The 23,042-nt window shown below is 38.9% G+C and overlaps 2 gene segments (V, D, J or C); both read left to right on the forward strand.

The window, feature by feature from the left end:
- The first annotated feature begins 1,277 nt into the window (after window positions 1–1,277).
- LOC101788266 (T cell receptor beta variable 5-1-like) lies at window positions 1,278–2,427 on the forward strand. The segment is given in 2 exon segments: window positions 1,278–1,716; window positions 1,826–2,427. Coding segments are annotated over 2 exon segments (483 nt in total).
- A 2,338-nt stretch (window positions 2,428–4,765) lies between these two features.
- On the forward strand, window positions 4,766–17,886 carry LOC134476307 (T cell receptor beta variable 10-3-like). The segment is given in 3 exon segments: window positions 4,766–4,887; window positions 4,991–5,322; window positions 17,683–17,886. Coding segments are annotated over 3 exon segments (585 nt in total).
- Window positions 17,887–23,042: the final 5,156 nt, after the last annotated feature.

A 23,042-nucleotide genomic window follows, 5' to 3' on the forward strand; every position in this document is an offset into this window, starting at 1 on the left:
TATACTATTTTGTTTTGTATGAATTCGTTGTTTGTGAAGATACAATCATTTAGTAGAATACAAGAGACATTTTGGTAGCCACTGTAGATCTCATGTTGTCTTGTTTTGAAATCTGTGTCACTTACATTGTTTTCTTCTGATCTGCTTGGTTCTGTTGCATTATGTTTAGTTTTATTTTTTTAAATATCAAGTAAATGTAAAACTCAAATCAATAAAACATAATTATATAAAGATGATAAAATGACGAATGAGCAAATATCACAGCACTTTAAGTTTTCCCTAAATTGTGGGAAATTACTTACAAGTAGGCTATGTTAAAATACAAACACATGCTCTACAACAACTAATAACAAAACAAAGAAGACATATAGCTGATAGCCCAGATGAATGAGTGCATTCATGAAAGCTCTCTACTAATCCACAGAACTGCTTCAAAAAGTAGTAAGGACGAGATGAGACTAACAGAAAAGAAATGCAAGCTGAAAGGGATGAAAGTAGCAAGATCAATAACAGTATGAAATCCTAATTATCTCCCTAGTCTGAATGAGCCAATCAAGAAACATATTTTGTAATGATGAATAAAAATAGTCTTCTGTGTGCCTGTGTGTGCAACTTTAAAATGTACTGCAAAGATACTAATTAGAACATATATGAGAAATGAACACATATATAATAGAACTCCTCCAAATGCATCATGAAGAAAACAGTTCACCCCAAGAAAAGGAGGGAAAGGCACTTGGAACAGGCGCTTCAAAAAATGCAAGATATGTCGAGGGTCATTTTCATCTTCTTGGACATTTTGGATGATTTCCCCAGTTGCCCAGAAGAGTTGCTGGTTGATACAATTCCCTGTTAGCTCATCTGGGAGTTATTTTTCCTTAGGGAGCCTTTGCCAACCTCCCACCCCATTCTGAGTGCAGGTAGCAACAACTGGAGGCTTTCGCACTGCCTACAATACGAATTGATCAGATTTATCATTTAGTTTCCCATTTTCTGAAAAAAAAAAAAAAAAGGAAGATTGGCTTACATTTCTTTCTGTGTCACAGGAAACTTACATTACTACAAAGCTCCTAGATTCCAGGAACAGCAGCCACATTGGGAAGTTCTGGTGACTGCATAGCTGGCCACGTGGGGGCACTGTGGATCCTCAGAGCGCTCCTTGAGGCTCCTCCCTTAGTGTTCGCTGGGGAGCTGGATGCATCAGAGCCTGTGGTTAATAAAGTTCTTTGTTCTGCTGCCCATATTTTCATGTGATTGTCACCACCGGGAGACATGAACTAAAGTCTTGAATAGTCCCAGCCTCTGCAGGAGTCTACCTATCAGGGGAGTATGATGGGGCTTCTGAAATCAACCTGGACTGTCGTGGCCTCACTGCGTGAGACCAGTTAGAGAAGCTGGGGTTTGGGTTATCTGTGTCACACAGAGTCCTGAGGTGCTGTGCACAGCTCCCCCTGCTCACCGGAAGCTACTTGGTGAAGACCTGGCCCCTTGATCATGTCCTGGGGTGCAGGGTTCCTACTGGAGCCTGAACAGTGACATCCCTGATGTTATAGGCAAATGCTCCAAACTGAGAAAACAGAGGAGTGGAACAGAGCATCTGCTATCTGGCCCAGGAGACCAACACCATGGGTAGAGAGATGCCCTATCTTGGCTTTTCAGATTTGGCTTGGGGACCCAGGGTCCTTTCCTATCTGACCCTTTGTCTCTTGGGAACAGGTGAGTCCTGAGCAGGGTTGGGATGGCTTTTCGACCACAGCTTTTTATTATTGCTGGAGGATCACATTCTCACTTTTTAGTTGCTTACCTCTGTCTCATTTTCCCGTAGGTTTTCTGGATGCCGAAGTCATCCAGTCCCCAAGAAACCTAATCAAAGCCAAGGGAGGGAAGTCCACTCTGCTATGCTACCCCACCTCTGGACACATAAGTGTGTCCTGGTATCAGCAGGTTCCTGGTCAAGGCCTCCAATTGCTCATTCAGTATTATGATATGCGTCAGAGAACTAAAGGAAACATGCCTGACCGATTCTCAGGTCAGCAATTCAGTGACTATCACTCAGAGCTGAACATGAGCACCTTGGAGCTGGAGGACACAGCGGTGTATCTCTGTGCCAGCAGCATGACACACAGCCTTGCAGAGCTACTGGCTTTGTGCACTCCAACCTTCCAGTCCCAGCTGAGGATGCCTTGGGGGCGGGGAAGGGGAGAGTTGTCACCTTAACCCAAGCCCTGTGGATGCCTGCAGTGCTTTGCTAACCTCTTCCTGCTCTGCTGTACTCAGCCTCAGGGCTTATGGAATTTCAGGTTCTAGGTCTGCAAGATGCTCTTGAAGGCTCTACCTGGACCTTTCAATTCCTAGGCACTGGCAGGGGTCCTACTCTCTTTAGAGTAGAGTGGTGTGTGGGTGGGTGCATTGTGATTGATGACTATGGTGAGTGTTTAAGTTAAAACATCGATTACAATAAAGGACACATTGCTACTACCCCAACCCCATCCTCTCTTTTGCCTTGAACACACTCATCGCATCATTCTTGCCACTTTCTGAAGCCATAGTAGAGGGTTTTTTTTTTTTTTTTATTCTTTAGCTGTGATGCCATGGCTGCCTCTATGTCTTGAATTGATTCAGATGTTTCCTTTCAGGGCTATTTTCACTTTGGGCTAGAGCCAAAAGATGCACAGCACTGGATCTGATGAGTAGGCGGGTGAGGACAGACTGTGATGATGTTTTTATAATGCCCCTGTGTGGCAGCTTTCAAGGAATTCTGCTTATACCTTGTGAAGCTAAGCTCCAAAGAGGACATCCACAACTATGTCATAAAGGGTCAGGAGCCTTGGAATAAGTGCAAGGAGGAATGTTTTCAAAAGGATTAATTGTCATGTGTCATTTAATCTAATGATTTCTTTTCACTCTTTAACTTTCACTCTTTCACTCTTTCTATTATGTGTTTTAGTGCATGGATAGACACCAGGGTATCCCCTTTAGAGATGAAGGTTTCACTGTGTCACTAAATAGACTGTAAGGTGTATGAGCTACACTGGGCTTTCCCAAATGTTTCATATTCACAAGCATCAGAACCAGGATTGAAGCTCTATCATTATGCCTCCAAAGTCAAAGTTCACCTAAAATCCCATGATAGTCTCTGATCTTGATCAATATATGCAGCAGAATTCCATCTTTTCCATTTCAGGACTGCTGAGCAGCAAGAGGAGGTCACATTATAGAACACAGTTACTATGGCTATTTTGCCATCAACTTTCAGGACACATGATTTTAAGCCAGAGAATGTTTGTCCTGTCATAGCTCTACAAGGGAGCTGTGCATTTGCAGCAATAGAAAATGTGCCATTCACTCATTAATTGAAAATTAAACGCAAAGGAGATGTTGGTAGGTGCGGGATTGATAGGAGATGCTTATCATCCCAAAGAAGTTAAGGCATTGTTTGGAACAGTATCGTTTTCGGTGTTTAGGTTATGATCCACAGAGCTACATAGGCCTATGTGTTAATCAGAAACTCCTACATTTTCAGCTCGATGACTTCGTTTCTCGCTGTCATCTATTGTCTCTTCTGTCTCTGAGGAGCAGCAAAGCTCTAGACATAGATGGAGAAGCCTTCCTAGGTTGACCAGGCTCCCCCACACCAATGTATCAAGCAAATGCCACACTGATCACTGCCTCCTCTTCTGATTCTGTATGTTCCTCACTAGAGCACAATTGGAGCAGACATCCTTCATGAGTCTATCAACATGTGTAGTCACAGTGAGAAGGCCTTACACTGTACTATCACCTGCATGGCAAACCACAATCTTAACCCTAGTGAGTACTTCCATATTTTTCATGACAGAGAATATATGACTCAATTTATCTTTGTCACGATTACAAGATCTGAGTTAATATAGAGCATTTCTCTTTCACTGTGGAGACTCAATGCAGTGTTTGTCTCAGCAAAGACCTCTTCCACGTGAAAAGGGCCCATCTTTCCTTCTTTAGGAGGGCACTGCTGTAGAGGACAGACCGACCTTAAACCTGTGGTCTTCCTGCCTCAGCCTCCCATGAACTGGGATCACAAGGATGTGTTCTAACTTCATGCCTAATGCACCTTTCCGATTTTGATAGGAAGCAGAATCACTGTCACTCAGGTGGTCCAGGGTGCATGGCTTCCCTGAAAGGAAGGAAAACTTCATACCCATGAGGACACACTGTGTCCTTATCCTGCTGGTCAGCACTCCTGATAGCTGAGTTGGTGTGAGAATTCTCCAAATTTTAGTGACCTTGTCCTTGACACTTTTCAACCATCCTAGATAAGTGGCTCTTGTACCCAAGTATATCACCTCAGGCTGACATCCGTTAATTCCTTTTAGGAAAAAAGGAGTTCTGGGACGTGACTTTTTAGCAGACAAAATATGGAAGGCATGAGGACTGCTGTGAGAAATCTTTTTAGACTAGAGAAATATACGAAAAAGTTAAAACAAAAAATATACAAAAAGTATTTACATCATAATGAAATGCCTAGAGGAACAGATTTCCATACTAAAGTTGGGATAGAGGCGTATGCAATTGTAATTAATTAATTGTACTTGTGCAGTTGCACATTATTTTCTAGTTTGGACTGATAAATTGTGTATTTATGGTATCTATACCATGAAACTCTACACAGATACATATGTACATGAGCAAATACAGAATTATATAAAAAAAATGTCTTGTAGGGGAGGAGCATGGCAGCTTTACCACACAACTCATGAATCTGTCAGGGACAGTGACATCACTGAGTCACAGAAACCCCAAGTTCCACTTCCCCTAGACAGCACTGGAAGACGCAAGATCACTGCCCTAGTAGAGAAATGGGCACCAAGCTCTTCTCCTGGGTGACCTTCAGTCTCTTGTGGGCAGGTGAGTGCAGGCCACAGGTGGGCTTCCTTCCCTAAAATTCCCAAAACCTCAATACATCCCTTCCTCTCTGGGCTCTTCACCGGGCTTTCTTTCTCTGTCATAGGGCATATAGAGGCTGGAATCACCCAAAGCCCAAGATTCAAGGTCACAAAGGCCAAAGAAAAGGTGACTTTGAAATGCCAGCAGACCAACAAACATGACTACATGTACTGGTATCGACAAGACCCAGGTCATGGACTGAGGCTGATCCATTACTCATATGGTATTAAGTACCTAGAACCAGGAGAATTTCCCAAAGGATACAATGTCTCCAGAGAAAACACAGAGGACTTTCCCCTCACTCTGGACTCAGCCACCCTGACCCAGTCGTCTGTGTACTTTTGTGCCAGCAGTGATTCCACAGCACTGCATAGCCACCTCCTCTCTGTACATGAAGTACAGTTAGAGAGACTGTGGTTGTCTGTGCCCACAAACCTTGGCTCCACCTTGAGAAGTTCCAGCCTCTGTAGGAATCACAGATTCCTTGACGAGAAGTGCTGCCTCCCAGCCTGGCTCTCAGTACTCACATCCTTGCCATGCATGCCTTGGCCACACTGGAGGTCACCTCAACACCATGAGATTGCTGGTTTCTCTTCTGTGACTCTTATGCCTAGAAATGCATCTTTAAATGTTATGTAATAATTCATTTGGTTCTCTCTAACTCAGCATCTTTTTCTCACCCCTGAGCATTTCAGTGACTTCTGCTACCATGTAACTCCCAGTTATAAATGGTCTTTGCTCTGAGCTGCCTTTACTGTTTGGGGCCCTAGCCCTGTCAGTCATGTGTCAGTGCACCTCACTTATCTCTCCATTATCAGCCCATACCACATTTCCTCAGGTTGCTCTCCCCAAGTCATGTTTCTCCAAATGAATTCTGTCCTCCTTTGTCATTTTCTCCCCAGTGAACACTTTTTCCCAGGCCATTTCTACTGTACAGTACATATGTCCCTTCTTCTACAGGATCTCAACTTCATTCCACTGATGAAAATATATTTCAGATACACTTCATTGTGAAAAAAAGACTTAAATCTTCCAGAATGGACTGACAAAAATATTCTTAGCTTTCACTTGAGGGAGAGGGCTTTTAATAGAATCACAAAAGATTATAATACATTAGGAATAATATTTCAGTTGCATTAAAGTCTTTGCATCAAAACTCAGTGATAAACGTGAAAAATGAGGCCATCACCCAGGAAGAAGCATGAGGAATGCTACAAGTGGTAAAGAATAAGTGTCATAGAAGAAAATAGTACCCTTCACACCTAGGTAGCTCCTCTACAAATCCCAGGTTCTTTTCATTTGGAAGATTCAGAGTGGATAAAAATGATGTAAGCCAGTGCCATCTCTGGCCCTTAAAAATACCTCATGGCATTATGTTTGAGGTCCCCACACAAACCCCATTTGGAGATTTGGAGCTGGCATACACACGGTACTGTATAGAACTGTACTCGTGGTTAAAATTTATGACAGTGACAAAGCAAGTATTCAGCAGCAGATCATAGTTAAAAAGCACACAGTTAGGATGAAGGGGAATCTGAAGTCAGCTTCCTGATACTTCTTTCATTCCAGGAGGGTCAACACAGCTCACCCTGCACCCAGACACTAAAATGTGTGCAGTTTTTCTAGTGGAACCATGAAATTTCAGAGCCCTAGAGATTTTACTGAAGACTGGTACATAGCACTCCCTGCCCAATCTCTACCAACAATCCCAATCTCAGAAGAAAATTCAGTGCTAAGCATGATACTGGTGCACCAACCATCTAGGCAACATGATCCACCTTCCTTAGGGAGAATTTTTTTTCAGTATAGCACATTGTTTGTACAAAAGCCAAGCTTACTGATACCAGCCAAAGTTCAACCACGTGAGCAGGATTTTCTAAGCACAGCACACTCTACCTACTATGTCTACTCTTTTCTGCACAGATGTCCTTCAATTCTCTTTTGCTATGCACTGATAAACTTTAAGTTCGAGGATTGTAATATATGATAAGACTGAATTACTGGCACTTTATGCAAAGGTCCTTTTTGTTTAGACCAAATACCTGGTGCCCAAAATTAAAGAAGGAAAGCTTACAGTTTGTTGAGGTTTCAGTCCATAGTTACCTGGCTCCAAAGCAGGGTAGCATGGCACTGAAGAAACACTTCATGAGACAGAAGACAGCAAAAGCAGTGATAACAAAAAGAAGGAGGAAAAAATCCTCCTTTTGTGCCTTGTAATGTATACATGCTTTGTGCCCTAGGATGGGTCCTTTACACCCACACTCTCTCTATGCTCACCTTTTGTACAAGTTCAGGATATTTACAAGTGAGGACCCTTGACTCCTGCTGAGTTGCTCAGTTAAGCTTCTAAACTTCATAAGTTGATACAATGTAATAACCATTACCCCTAGGTTATAACTTGCAGACAATCACAACAAAAACCTGCTTTCCCTACATTGGCCTCTATAGACATGAGAAATAAGGCTCATAGCATGAAGTTATTGTGTTTAGAAATGCTCTTGTATGGTTTTGTTTTCTGTAACTGGCCTTTTCGAATAGAATTAGTGTGTAGAACGAATAATGACTTTTCATTGCATAAAAGGGAAAAGATAGACCATAAAACTTGCAACACTTTTTTTAAATTGGCAAGAGTAACCAAGAGTTACCACAAAACAGGTAAGTAGATTCTCAGCTTTACTTAAAATTAAAGTATTGCAAGCTGGGTCAATAAGTTATACCTTCAAACCTGTAATATGTTCAAGAAAAATTTCAAAATACAAGTGAGATACAGACTAGTGAAAACTCTTTTACAGTACCAAAGAAAAACACAGGCTATCAATAACATTTTGTGGGGTATTTTCTAAAAGCAGGCTTTGTGGATAAATTATCAATATATTTTAAATTACTATGGGTTCCTTTCTTTGTCATTGTGCATTATTATGGAGAATTCAGCTTTTGATATTTATTTTTGTTACATGAAGAGAGTATACTTACCTTTTACTATAGTAAAATGTATATGGCATAACTTTTTTGCTTTAACAAATGGAACAAAGGCTCCCTCTTACCGCTAAGGTTCAGATAGCCGAGTCTATGTAATCAACTGACAACAGGTAGATTAACAGGGGAAAAGGTATATAAATTTATTATATACATTAGAACATCAAATTAAGGGGGAGTAAATACATAAACACACAGTAAAATCTAAAGACTTATCTAACTTGTTCATAGGAAGAGAGAAGAGGTAATACAGGAAACTGAGGAGAGCAAATGAGTTTGGACAGATGAGGCGACTCTCAGAAGAAGAAGTTATACTTCATGACACAGTCTGTCTGGGCATATGGTCCTCTAGTACCCTCAGCATATTAATTAACCTTTGGTGAATTGAATTTTTTTCTGGTACTGGGGATTGAACTCATAACCTCACACTTTCCAGGCAGGCACTTCTGCCACTAGGCTAAACTTTTAAGTCCCTGAATTGAATTCTTGGGGAGAGAGACCAAATTACTGAATTCCTTTTGTTGGATTTGTTTTGAAGTAGGCAGTCCCCAAAATCACTCAACATTCCCCAAAATCTCTCAGTCGGAAATATTCAACAAACAAAAGCAGCATACTTTGGCATTTCCTGAACATCTTCACCGATAGTAAAAGTACCATTGAGTGGCAATTAAATATGTACCATTGAATGACAGTTAAATATGTCCACCATGACACAGAACAACTTCCACTCTCTATTTCCAAACTGGTTCACATATCACCAAGTAAACATACTGCAGCCGTTAAGAAATAACTCCTCATTTTCCCTCTCTCAGTCTCTGTCTACTTTTAACCTACTTCCTGTTTGTATTAATTTTTCTTTTCTAGAACATTCATACATATGGAATCATAAAATACCATTCCTTTTGTATCTGGCTTCTTTCACTTAACATAATGCTTTCAAAGTTCACTCAGTGTTGAGGCATGTATTAGAACTCCATTCCCCTTTATAGCTAATATGGATATATCACATTTACATGGGTATACCACATTTTGTTCATCATTTTATAGGCATTTGAGTTTTGGCTAACTTTTGGATATTGTGAAACACTGCAGTGAACTTTGGTTGAAGTAACTGATTCTCTGTTTTTAACTGGAATACATAACTGGGAGTAGAGTGGCTAGGTCACATAATAATTTTGTTCAATTTATTGAGTAACTGTCAAAGTGTGTTTTCTCTTTGAACTGTTGAATAGTTTTACATTCCTACCATGAATATATGAGATTTCTAGTTTCTCAAAAACATTACCAACTTTGTCATTTTTGTTTGTTTTTTCTTACTGTTATTATATCAGTTTCATTACCTGTGAAGTGATATCTAACTATGGTTTGGATTTGTATTTCCCCAATAATTAGTGATATTAATCATCTGTTCCTGTGTTTATAATTCATTTGCATATTCTTTTGGAAGAAATATGTTTTAGTTGGTTGTGTCTTACATTTTGTAGGTTTTTCAGTTTCAGTAGTTTTACTGTAATGAAGCTAAATGAGGTTATGGTTGAACTTTAGATGGGAGATTTGTAAGTGACAATGGTTTTGGTGTAGTACTTCTGAGATATTTTTCATATTATATGGAAGAAAGAACATGAGTAAACTTATTGAGATTGCTAAGAACCAGGGTTCTTAGTAAGAGAAAAAAGAGCTAAGAAAAGGGAGCAGATATGAGGAAAAAATTTGTGGAGGTGATTTGAATTGGAAATATCAACATAAAATTATGGTTTTAAAGCTTATAATTTTGTAATTCTATGTATGAAAGGTCTAAGAAGCAGTTCAAAATCCAATTGATTGAGTTGCTTTATTTTCTTTATGAGATTGTTTCCAGTAGTAATGAGAAAACCTATTGCACAGTATTTACTTTTTAAATGTTATTCCTCAAAGGACAAAGCAAAAATGGATTGTTCAAAATGTAGGATGGAGAAATGGAAGGATGTCAAAGCAAAGAGGTTTAAAAGCACAAAGAAATAGTTAAGTAGAACACCAGATAATAATAATTTAGAAACTTATGAGCCTATAATGACAAGAAAAAGGGTATATATGAATCTCTTCATTATAAAACAGCTTCAGTTAGTCAATTTAAGATATATGAAAGAATTAGAAAATCAGCATAACTAGTGTAGTTATGGGCAAAAACCATCAATGGATGCTAAAATAAATGAAAGGCTGTTAGGAAATGGGATATTTATGTTGTTTCAAGCTATCAGTCTTGTGCTAACTTATTGACTACAATGGATAAACCACTTTTCAATAAGGAGATCTTGAGTTCACCATCCCAAATTTAAAGTCACTATCAGCATATAAAGATAGCATTAATTTCCTTGTAACTCACCAGATGTAATGGGGCAAACTCATTAATGGTGGCATACATTTACAAAATACTTAAACTTTAGTAATGTGAGAATTTTTATTGTGGGTCATTTTGCTGGTCAGATGACCTGCACTCTTTAAAAAGTTAATGTCATAAAAAAATGGGAAGTATCATTAGTGAGATACAGATCTCTGGTTTAAAAATGACTAAACTTGCAAGGTCAGTGTGGGGGGATCATCTGGGTTTATGAATTCAAGTCCAGCCAGGGCAATATAGAAAGACTGCCCCAAACTATCTATCTATCTATCTATCTATCTATCTATCAACAGAACTAAAGAAATCTACCAAACAAATTCCATATATAGTTACTGATTTTCCTCTGGAGAAAAAATGGAACACAACCTATAAATGTCACTGTGGAACAGTTGAAGAAAGTTGAATATGAAGAATAGTTTAGATATATTATCTAATATTATACGAATGTTAAAAATTTTCATCCAAAATTGGCATTCGTTTTTATGTAAGAGAATGTCCTTCTGGAGCAGTAAAATATATAGACACCATGTAAGTAATTCCATTGTGTCAATAATGTTTGTCTAGATGTACATCTTAACACTGGTTTTCTATTCTTTGAGTCTTCCATGGATGTTAAAATAAACTAAATTAAATCTCTCTTTCTTTAAGTTGTGAATATTGAATATTGTGTACCAGCAACAAGAAAGCTAATACAGGAAATTCGTACTCAGGAAGTTGGTTATTTCTATGACTGAATCTGACCGTGTGACTTAAAAACCTTTATAAATGGCTTGAAGGAGTTTGGGAAAGGTGAATGTTTGAGTTAGAGGAGCCTAAGAATGCTATAACCAAAGCTGGTGGATGACTCTGGTCAGAGCTCAGGAAAGTAGACTACATAGAACAGTAAAAGCCAGGAGGATTTTTTTTTTTTTTTTGTGAATAAGGATTTGCTGGGCTAGAGACTGTGGATATTACATTTCTTCAGTAAAAATCCCTACATTTTCCCCATTGTCTTAGTCACTTTCTTCATCTTGCCGATGAGACACAATGCACAATATCCACACCCTAAAGGAGGGGATGTTTATTTTGATTTTGGCTCATTTCCATCCATAGTTGGCTGGCTCCAAGGCAAGATGGTATGGCATAGGGGTGAGGTGGAGGAAAAATTGCTCCAGGCAAGATAACCTGGAATCAGAGAGAGTGAAGAGAGATATAAATGTCTAATCACACCCTCAATAAACCCCCTCTTCAAATCAAACCCCTTCTAACAACAAGTCAATAATAGTGTCTCCACGGTCTGATCTTCTAGAAGTCCCACCAACCAGTATATGAGGCCCCTGGGGTACATCTAAATATAAACATTTACACCGGACAATACTAACCTGTGCTCCCTGGGGTTGGACAACTTGGCAAAATATCTGTCTATAGACCTATACTTTCCCACTTCTCAGAACATAAATGCCTTCATTTTATTCTGAGGTATCAATTCTTCCTACTTTGGCAAACTCCTAACCTTGTCATGCTATTAGGAAAAAAAAAAAACAATTAAAGAAGGAAACTATCCAGATGCCAGTCACTGCAGTCTAACTGTAAATTCTGTTAGGGTTATAAGTTTCAGGAAGGTCAGTTCAATTTACTGTTACAATATCCACGCTCATCATCTCAAGGATAGCAAAATTCTCTACCTTCTTTAGGTACACATCAAACCTGACACTTGTTGCATTGGTGATTTAGAAGCACAGGGTGCCACAAGGGAGGCTTTGGCACACAATGCTTTGTGAGAGTTAGTGAAAGCAAAGAAGAAACCAAGCACTGTCCTTCAGGCCAAGTACAGCCTTCTAACTGGAGGGTCAGGACATAATTTTGTCTTGTAGCTTGGAGCATGTAGACTAGTTCAATGTGCTGCTATGATAAAGTTATGGAAGCTACTCACAGCCTCACTTTGTTGATGGGAGAATGAAGTACCTGGCATAAGAGAAATGTATAAAAAGAAGGATAATACAGATGAGATGAAGGGATATATAAATGACATTCCTTACATAAATTGCGTTTGCCATATTCAATTAAAAACACCCAGTAGAGAGTTAAAGGATGATCCAAGGACATAGGAGAGCCAATCACTTATGCCCTGGGGCTGTAGGTGAGATACTTAGATCTGTGAGTCAGATACCTGGATAACCTTACACAGAATCTGCAAATGTGTTACACCCACATCCAGATATTGTAGTTTATAATTACTGGTTTCTAAGACTGAAAGCATTTAGGAAGATACCGATGTTGTGGGAACTTCTCTCTGGGATGAGAGATGCTTCTCTTCTGGTACTTCCAAGGATCCTGACCTGGACAGCCTCTAACCCATACTGCCCTTGCCATGTGCTCCAACCTCCTCTGGGGCAATGCTCTGCCTCCTGAGTTTGGGCGATGCTATAATACCATGCTTTTCACATTCTCTCTCCTCAAAGACTATTCTGTGTTTTCATATGGGAAGTCTTGTCTTTTTACCCCACAGAACTCTTAGCATCTGGAGTCACTCAGTGTCTCAGATTTTAAGATTATATATACAGGACAGATGGCATAATTTTGGAGTGATACTATCTTTGGCCACTTTACCTTATACCGGTGCCAGCAGAGCCTGAACAGAGCCTGGAGCTTCTGATTACCTTTCAGAATGAAGACATTCTAGATGATTCACAGTTGCTCAAGGATCTGCTTTCGTCAGTGAGGGCAAAAAGAGTAGACTCCGCTCTGAAAATAAGTAATGCATATCTGGGACACTCAGCCCTGAATCTCTGCACCAGCAGCTAAGCCATATCAATGCAGACATATCTCTGCTGAGCACAAAGCCCTGCAGTTCTCCTGTTCTACACACTCGCAGCAGTCTTTGGAAGAAGACTTACCCTACTCTTTCTCACCCAAAGAAGGAATCAGGCTTGGAGAAACCAGGGGGACATGAATTCTCCCATGAAATTACAGGGCTTTAATTGTATGAAAACAGCAACATCTAAGAGATTTGAAACACTTTTCTGTGGCAGCTCAAGGACCCAACATTGAAAATGAATTATCATAGACTCAGTCCTCAGCATCTTGAGATGCCTGTTCTCCTATAAAGATATGCAATTGCCAAACATGTGCTCCACACTTAATACAGATGGTGATAAATGTGAGTAGCAAGCAGCAGGCTGTCCCTGTGTGGCTGCTGGCATTTGAATGATTTAAATGTTATGCTGGTGACATCCTCATTGACTGGTTTCTTCTGTGCTCCTACGTTGGAAGTTTTCTCCAAATGAGTCTCATGTATTGTGTGTTTAGAATGCTTCATTAGTCCCCTGTTGCTGTGGAAATACATTTACAATAATGCTGTGATAATTATGTTAATTTTTTTCTTTCCAACACCTTTTCAACTTTAAAGAAAGTATGCAAATGGATATCCTCACAAGTCTCAAATTTTAGTTTATAACAAACTCCACTTTCTCCAGAGAGCTACAAATTTTTGATGTAAATGACATATTCCAATGCCAGGTAGCTTGGTGCAGCCAGTTTATAGAATGTTGAGTACATTTCCACCCATCTGCCCTCGTATATCAAAATAGTTCTTTAGTGGGATAGAATATTATGTGTAAGAATCACTAACGCAATCCACTGCCCACGTCCCATAGCAGTAGTCTCTGATAACCCACTCTTTATGTCCCACTTTCTGTCTGCCCTTTGCTCTGTTTTCTGCTTGGATCCAAAAGTGATAACAGAAGTCAACTGGAAATCTTTCTGGGGGTGTTGGAAAGTAGCTTACCAGGAGTCCCTGAAGGCATTCTCTCTGCCTCTGTCTCTCCTAGCTTTCTTTCCCTACTTACACAGTCTAAGTCATGATTTATGCCCTTTTATTCACTACCCACCATCCAATTTATTCATCTGCAAAGCCCCATTCGATGTGACAGATGAAAACTGCTATTCACCATCTTCTTGCCAGAATTTTTTATTTGGTTCTTTTTCCATCTGTTATGTCACTTTTTATAGTTACTAATTCCCTCATGACATTTTCCAAAGTCATTTTTTATTTTCCTTGAACCCAGTAAATATAGTTGTTTTAGAATTTGTCCCTGCTTTTTCACCTCTGAGACCTCTGTATGCTATTTTTGTGCTGCATCTCAATCTTAATTGTTTACATTTTTCTATAATATGATTATCTTTCATGTTGCACCACACATTATAGTTGGAGATACAAGTTTTGGTAAAGGACGTATCTTCTTCCAGAGAGAATTTTGTTTTTGTCAGATATTTAAGATATAAACAGCCTGAAGATTTCCAAATCAGAATGAGAGACACAGTGTCTCCTGGGTCACCTGGACAGCAAGCTTACCTCTGGCTCATTGTTACAATGAGAATACATCAGTGCTCGCCCTTGTACAGTTTGCTCTTTGACACTTCCAACCTGGCCTGTGAGTCAGCTCTACAAGGGCTGAACTGACAACCTGGAAAGACAACTGTGTTCACCTCATCAGATTTCTTCTTCTAAGACTCCAGCCATGCTTCTCCTCACTGTATCTGTAGAGCATCAATCAACTGAAATTTCTTATGCTTTTTGAAAAACGTTATGTGACTATTTAGATAATAGTAGAACAATTTATGCCTTCATCTCAGTTACTAAGATTAAAGTTGAAAAATTTTATTTGAAATTTAATTTTCTTTGGATCTTAAGATGTTATATTCTTAGTCTGTGATTTCTTTGATTTTTAACATAAGTGGTGTGGGAATGTTAAATTTTTATTTCAATCACAGGGTCTTTTACAAACTTAAAGGAGATGTATGATCAAACCGACACATCTATTTTTAGCTTGTTATTATAAGAGTATTTTTATATGGTTGTTCATGTTTTTTGAATAACTCCTGATGCTCCCTTAGACCATGTGGCAAGATAGGAAATAGAACAGAGAATGAAAACTTAGATGTGGTCAAAAAGCACAGCAGGAGCACAACGTGAATGTAATCACTACTCTGCCATCGTACATGCACGGTGGATTTTATAAATATGACAACTTAAAACAGTCTCCTGACACACTTGATCCACAGTCCTCATTTTGCAGTGTGTTCAGGAATTTTATGATTTGTTGGTGTTAAAGTGTCAGTAAATAGTATTAATATTATTATGCTCTAGAATTCCATATCTTCTCACAAATTAAAGCAAAACACATGTTACCCTGTCCTGGAGACACAGCACACTTGTGTTGTCTTGGTGCACTGGCCAGTAGGAGGCACTGTGGATTCATTTTTGTTTAGGTTGCAGAGACATAGAGAGAGCCTTGCAGGATGGTTAAGGAAAATCTTGGGATCAGGTTTAGATTCAAGGAGTTGGTTTGTAGGTATGTTGAATGATGGCTCAGAATTAAGGGATTAGACAACACCCCTCCTTCCTCAGTTATGGTTTTGTTCTGAATCAAGCTTCGACTTGGGATCTGATTGGCAGGTCAGCTTGCCATGGTGACACTTCTGAGTTCAGTTAAGATGTGAGGCACAGGTGGTTGGGGAAATTCTTTTTGGTGTATCCTTTGTTTAAAACAGATAAGAAGCAATTTGTGTCAGAAAAGCCTGTGAGAGTCTGACCCAAAACCAGGGCCAAACCAGTCCTGCCTGCTTTGTTGAACCAAGAGAACAGAGCAGGAGAAATGGGCATGCTAATCTGAATGACACGGACCCTGACCTCAGAGAGATGACAATCACAATGACACCACCATCAAGCTGACTCATCAGACAGATCTGAAGAGCATCTTTTCCCCCTATAACTTTTGCTGAGACCGAGAAGTTGCCATAATCTACACCTTACCTTGTGTAGATTGTGCCTATGTGTCCCCTGGAAGGGAGAGGAATTTTTCCCCAGCTCCAAGTTCATTCTTTGTAATGGTGCAACTTCCTCTAATTCATATTACATAGTTAGCTTCAACCTCTTTCTCCAGTGAGTTCTATGGATACTGCAGTGTATTAGATTTCTATTGCTGCTAACAAACTGCCACTAACTTGCTTCTTAAAGCAATATAGATTTATTGTCTTATAATTATGGAGATCACACTCCAAAACGGGCTAAAATCAAAATGACAGAAGTGGCTACTTTTATTTTATAGGCGACTGGAGAATCTGTTTTTCTATCCTTTTACAGGTCACCAGCACCTTGACTCATAAACTCACTCCATCTTCAAGGCCAACCACAGGCTGTGTGGTGGAATCTTTTCTCATGCTTTATCACTCCTACTCTTCTTCCTTTTTCTACTACATTGTAAGGCCCTTTTAATTCCATCAGAGCTACATTGGTATTTCAGGATATTTCCCTCTATCAAAATCAGATAATTAGCCACCTTAATTCCACTGAGAACTTTAATTTCCTTTTACCATGTAACTTGACACATTCACAGGCTCCAGGGCCCAGCTGTATCTCTGGAGTATTGTCATTCTGCCTTCCCCACAAGGGAGCTCAAAAATGAGAATAAAAAAATGATTTTTTCAAAAACAGTAATGATCCCAGTTTCCATTCTGGGCCCAAGAGACACTGCAAAAGAAGAGTGCCTTCAAGGGAAACTGGGTCTTAGGCAACATCAACATCAACCAGACCACAAAGTATTTGTTGCTGTTGTGATTTGAGTCTAGATGTCTTCCTGAAGCCTCATGCAGACATAGAGTTTCTTCATTGGCGGCTGAATCTAGATTGTGTGACTGATTCATAATGCAATGCTGGAATTAAGTGTGGGTAATTGCTGGATCAATCCAGTGACCCAGTAAACTGGCTGTGATATAAGGAACAGAAAGAGGCTTGTCTCATTCTCTCTGGTTGCTTTTGGTGTCTTCTATAAACATGAACTATTGTTCCTCTGCCATGTGTTATTCTGCCATGGAGTCAGCAGATTATAGATGGAGACCTCCACAAACTGTGAGCCTAATAAACCTTTCCCTCTTTGACTTTGAGTGTCAGGTATTTTGTCGCAGCTAAGAGAGAAAAGTAACTAAGAGGGTTGCTTAAAATTGATGGATACGCTCAGGTTCAGAGGTCTGGGCAGTGTATCCCTATATCCACTATGAAAGTATGGACTTAAAGTCATCTTTCTTTGTTAAAAAATGACTTATCTGGCCAACTAAAGAACAAAGCCCTCTTTCAACTCTCCATAACCTCCACCCTGAGAGGAGGCAGGTAAATGTGGGTGGTTTTCAGGTTCTTATAAGGAAAAGGCTGGAAATAAATGATTAAAAAATACGTGAGCTGGGGGTGTAGTTCTGTGGTAAAACATTTACCCAGCTTGCATGGGGACCAGGTTTGATCCTCAGCAACACAAAAAGAAAAAGAAAAAAAATTGAGCTTTGCTGGGGGTTAAAAGTAAGATGCAAGTCAATTCTGGAGCATCTGATTTGTCAATCTTTATGAACAACACAACGCTTCCTGGTTTCAGGGTGAAGACAGAGAATGTGTGCAGATCTATACTGTGAGCTCCAGGAATTTAATGCAGCACTACAATAGTGACACTCAGAGCGGCCTTCCATGGCAGTGTCCAAATATAACCCAGCTCTCAGGATCTCAGTCCAATCTCTGTAGCTCTCAGAACGTGCTGCTGCCCTTGCTCTTCCTGCAAGCTTGTATGTCAGCTCCCAGCTAACTCACAAATGGTTTGAGTATGAATTAATGACTGGGAGCATTGAGACCTCAGTGAGAAGAATAAGAGGCATGCAGGGAAGATGGCTAGCAAAAAGGCAATGGATTCAAAGTTAGAATTGGAGGTATCTATGGAAATACTTGGCAGACTCTTAAATGAGGCACACTGAAGAGAAAGCATTGTCAAGTGGTAATGCCAAGCACAACTGCAGGTAGGTAAATCTGTATTTGGATCAGTTATGGTAGAGTGCAGCCCTGTGTGATTCATCTCCTACACACGCAGCCTCTGCAAGGAGCTTACAAGTTGAGAGAAGGTGTCTCACTGGGTGATGTCACTGACAGACATGTCTGGTAAGAATAAAGTGTACCATGGTTCACTTTTGTGATCTGTGTCATCCTGGGCTGGGTGTTCCACATCTACTCACGTGCGCACGGGCACCCAGATCCTCTGTTGTGTGGCTCTGTGTGTACTGATAGCAAATGAGTCCTCCTAATAGTTGGCATCTTTATGTTGGCATCCCCTATAAATAACTCCCTGTATCTTCTTATTCTGTCACCCTTATTCCCTGTTCATTTATAGAACACACGAAAACTTGGGTCACTCAGATATCTAAGCATGAGGTAAAAAGGAAAATAAAAAACTTTGAAATGTGAGCCAGTCTGGGGCCACAGTGACCTTTTTTGGTACAAACTGTGTTACAGAGACTGGAAATGCTAATTTACTTCTGCAGCTGATCTCTTATGAATGAAGGGGAAATGCCAAAGATTGCTTCACATAATTGTCTATGCTGATGATCCAGCCTGCAGAACCCAATGATTCAGTTGTGTATCTCTGTACCAGTAGCTTATTCACAGTATTATCGGACCATGCCCTGCCAGCGCAGCAATCCCGGGGTGCCCCTTTCTTTCTCCAACCTCCCAACCCTGAGTACATTCTCCTCTGCTCCCCATTCTTGTGTGACATACATGGGTAGGGAGCAGGACAAAGTTAGAAAATACTAACATAACAATGCAGGAAACTTGGGTGGGAAATAACAGGAAATGAGTTTCAGGGATATCCTGCAAATTATCTGTGTCAGGTAAACCTCTCACACTGTAAACCATCCTTGCTTCCTGTCATTTTCCATTCCCTGCTAAATGCAGGTCTTCTTGATAAGAGCTGTGACTTCTGACCTATACTTCCTGTCCATCTCTTTTTCACTCTAAACTGTGAATGAATCTTTTTGCCAGTGAGGTTTTATGTCCTGAGAGAAAGATTAATACATATTCTGGGATAGTGAGAACCTGCTCTGAACAATCAATATGGGTGCACCTTGGTCCCTCCCAAATCACAAAGATTTGTTCTCTTTATTTGGCCCTCTTTTCTTCTCGATCCTATGTCCTTAACACCCAAATCTGTGTTTTTCTTCTTATTTGTGTCAGAAATTTCTACTGTAATCCTTTCTGAATTCCTCTCTTCTATAGTTTGATTGACCTGTGATTGCTGTTCAATCCCAATCTGGGTATCCTTCTCAACTAGAACAAAAGACACATGGATTGGAATGGCCAAGGCAATTCAGATTTATGTTAGTCCTACCAGAGCCAAATTACAATTTTTTAACCTGTTTTTGTCATCCAAGTGCTCTGGTTTTCAGTGTGAAAATAGTACAGAAGGAAATTAAGTTTCTTTTGTGGGTCTATCAGGAAACACAGTCTTTATTTGCATATGGCTTTAATATGTTCCTTGTGGATCCCCACCTACCCTTCCAGCTCTTTTTCCTTTCTAGGGTAAAGCCCAACTCCTTTACATGCATGGCATTTGGATACTTCCCTGCTTTGGTGCACTAATTTCTCTAGCTTCAGATCTCCATTCTCATTCAGTTCTCTGTCTACTACCAACTTACTTGACTTCCTCATTTTTGAGTTTTCTCTTTCAATCCTTGTCAGACTTTATTCCATAATTGTAGTATATATCTACTATATAAGTGCATGAATGTTCATCTTTCCTAAGCTTCTGGAGAATAGGAAATTTATTTGAAATATTATCCACAAATTATAACATTGAATTTTAGAAAAAGAAAGTAATGAAAGCCTGAGTTTTGAATGAATAAAAGAACTTAAAGAAACAGATGCAATACAAAATTGTTTGTAACAGCTATTCTGTAATGAATGGCATAGAGGGCATTCTCCTAATCCAGCTTAGTGAGGAGATGACCACACACCAGACATCTCAGCAAAAAAATGTGTAGATGTTTTGACTTCTTTACTCCTCACAGCATTGCCAAATTTTTCCACTTTGTTTTTGTTCATTATTCCATTAGTGTCATGAAATAATCCACTTAGGACATTCTTTCCATTTTATATACATTCACTGGTGCTCCATTGGTTACAGGATAAAAGTATTTGAATTTTTAAAGGTCTAGGCTATGGATGATTTGTAATATTTATCTTAGTAATTAAATATACTTAATTTTCTTACAAAACTTCTTTGCACAGTTTAATATGTCTGTGCTCTAGCTCCTGCAATTTCTACAATCTTCTTCAATATATTCAATCCTTATAATTATTCAAGACATTGAGGAAAACTTTATTTCTCTAGGAAGCAGCAAATGGCCCTACTGACCTTTTTTTCACAGTGGGAAATAATGAGCACTGATTTTGTGAATGAATAACCATGTAGATGGATCAGGGTTATTCTCATTGTATTATTTTTACATTTTTAGGAGATCAGAAATTTCATTGAGCTCTGATTTGTTTCTATTTAATTAATTCCATTATCTTTACTCCTGGGATTATTTTAACACAAAATTTCTCTATAAAATTTAAAAATCTTTTTTTTTTTTTTTGCAAAAGTCTCTATTAAGAGGATGGCAATAGATACAGAAGGTGCAAAGCCTTCAAATGCCATTATCCAAAACAGAATTATTATCTAGAATAACAAACCAAGATTTATAGGACTACCTACCTATCCCATAGACTCACTAGTAGTAATGAATTGTTGTTTAAAGTCAGTGGGTTTGTGTTAGACATTATCTGAAGTTTCTGCTCAAGTATCAAGTCTGTGAACTATTTCTAAGGGTCATCTCTGCATGACCCTCCAACAATGTCATTGGATTTTACTGAGGGTGATTCTCCAATGCTGATAATTACTTAATCATAAGTACAAATTAATTAATGTTCCTTCCTCTGAAATAATTTTCCTTCCCAATAAATATAATGCAAAATTATAATTGCTTTATATTTTAAAAAGACAAGTCTTTTAAATACTCATAGTATTCTAATAATGCCTTGATAATATCTAATATGTATTTAGAACTAGAAAAAGGCCTACTAACATCTTAACTTTCTAAATTTAAAGGTAGAATTGTAATTTAAATTATATATATATATATATGCCACTTTTCCATTGCTGAGACAAAATACCCAATACCTAAATTTAAAAGAGGAGGGATTAATTGTGGCTTATGCTTTCAGAGAGTTTGGTGCATAATTGGTTGGCTTGAAGGCAGAAACAGTGTGGTAAAAAGCAGTGGAGGACAGCTGCTCACCCTAGTCACCAAGAAAGAGAGAGAAACAGAGAGAAAGAGAGAGAGAGAGAGAGAGAGAGAGAGAGAGAGAGAGAGAGAGAGCTACAAGAACACATTCTTCCAAGTCACACTTCCAGTGACCTATATCTTCTAACCAGGTCCCACTTACTAACAGCATATTTAACTATAACTTATTTATAAAGTAATTTCTATTTATACGTACATCTCTTAGAAGCCCCAACTCTAGACATATAAAATTTTGGAAACATTTTAGAATTAAATTTTAACAATGAAGCTTCAGAGTTGTGGGTCCTCTAGTATATACAGAGCTACACAACGACCACTGCTCTTGTCTGGATATTTTCTGAAATATAACCTCTCTGTTCTAGGAGTAGGTAGAGAATTCATGAACAGGACTCAAACTGCACGGGAAATACTTCCCAGAATCAATAACTGGGACCACTTCTTATTAAAAAGTTTCTGCATGTCAAAAGAAATCTCCAGCGTAGTGAAAAGAAAACCCACAAACTGGGAAAAGATTTTAGTGAACTCTCTCTCAGACAAGGGACTCTTGTCTAAAACATATAAAGAATTAAAAAAAAACTCAGACCCCCAAAATTCAAAGATCCAATCCAAAAATGGGCATCTGAGATGAATACGCACTTCTCAGATGAAGAAATGCAAATGGCAAATAAATACATGAAAAAATGTTCATCATCATTGGTCATTAGAGAAATGCAAATTAAAACCACACTGAGATACCATCTCACTCCTGAAAGAATGGCCAGGATCAAGAAAACCAACAACAACAAATGCTGGAGAGGCTGTGGGGAAAAAGGAACTCTCCTGCACTGTTGGTGGGAGTGTAGACTGGTGCCGCCTTTGTGGAGGTCAGTCTGGAGATTTCTCAAAAAGCTGGGATTGGAAGTCCCATTTATTCCAGCTATACCACTTCTAGGCATATTCCCAGAAGAACTGAAAGCATCATACCACAGTGATATATGTGCACCTATGTTTATAGCAGCACAATTTGTAATCGCCAGATCTTGGAAACAACCCAAGTGTCCATCAACTGAGGAATAGATAAAAAAGTTGTGGTATTTCTATACAATGGAGTATTATTCAGCTATAAAGAAGGATCACATTTTGAGATATTTATCAATAAATGGGCACAGCTTGAGACCATACTCATAAGTGAAATAAATCAATCTCGCATGTGTGAATACCGAAGTTTCCCTAATGTAAGTAACATTTCAAATATATAAAAATATGTGGTAATCATGATTCCCCATTATGTGGCCTTGAAGCCTTATAAAGTTTTCACTTATTAATTGGAAAGGCTTTATTCTGGGCTTCTTGATATGGAAATATTTGAAGTTATAGTATATGAAGTTTCATTCAAATATTTCAAGGAAAAAGACAGACACTATAGTAACTATTATTAAGTGGGGTTATTTGGTGGTGAAGCACTAGGTTGCTGAAACAGTCATGCTTTGACCTGTATTGTTATTTTGTTATGTCCTGTTTTATCTCAATCTCTCCCTTATTCATTAAAAAATTATTTAGTTATTTCTTATGTTTTTTTAATTAAGAGGAAAAATTTTTAAAAATTAGCAGGATATATAACAGTAACATTTTTTGATTTCTTATTAAC

Source organism: Cavia porcellus, unplaced genomic scaffold (genome assembly GCF_034190915.1).
Source record: "Cavia porcellus strain 051 isolate PalLab524CR breed Dunkin Hartley unplaced genomic scaffold, mCavPor4.1 scaffold_6, whole genome shotgun sequence".
In the NCBI taxonomy this organism is placed as follows: domain Eukaryota; kingdom Metazoa; phylum Chordata; class Mammalia; order Rodentia; family Caviidae; genus Cavia; species Cavia porcellus.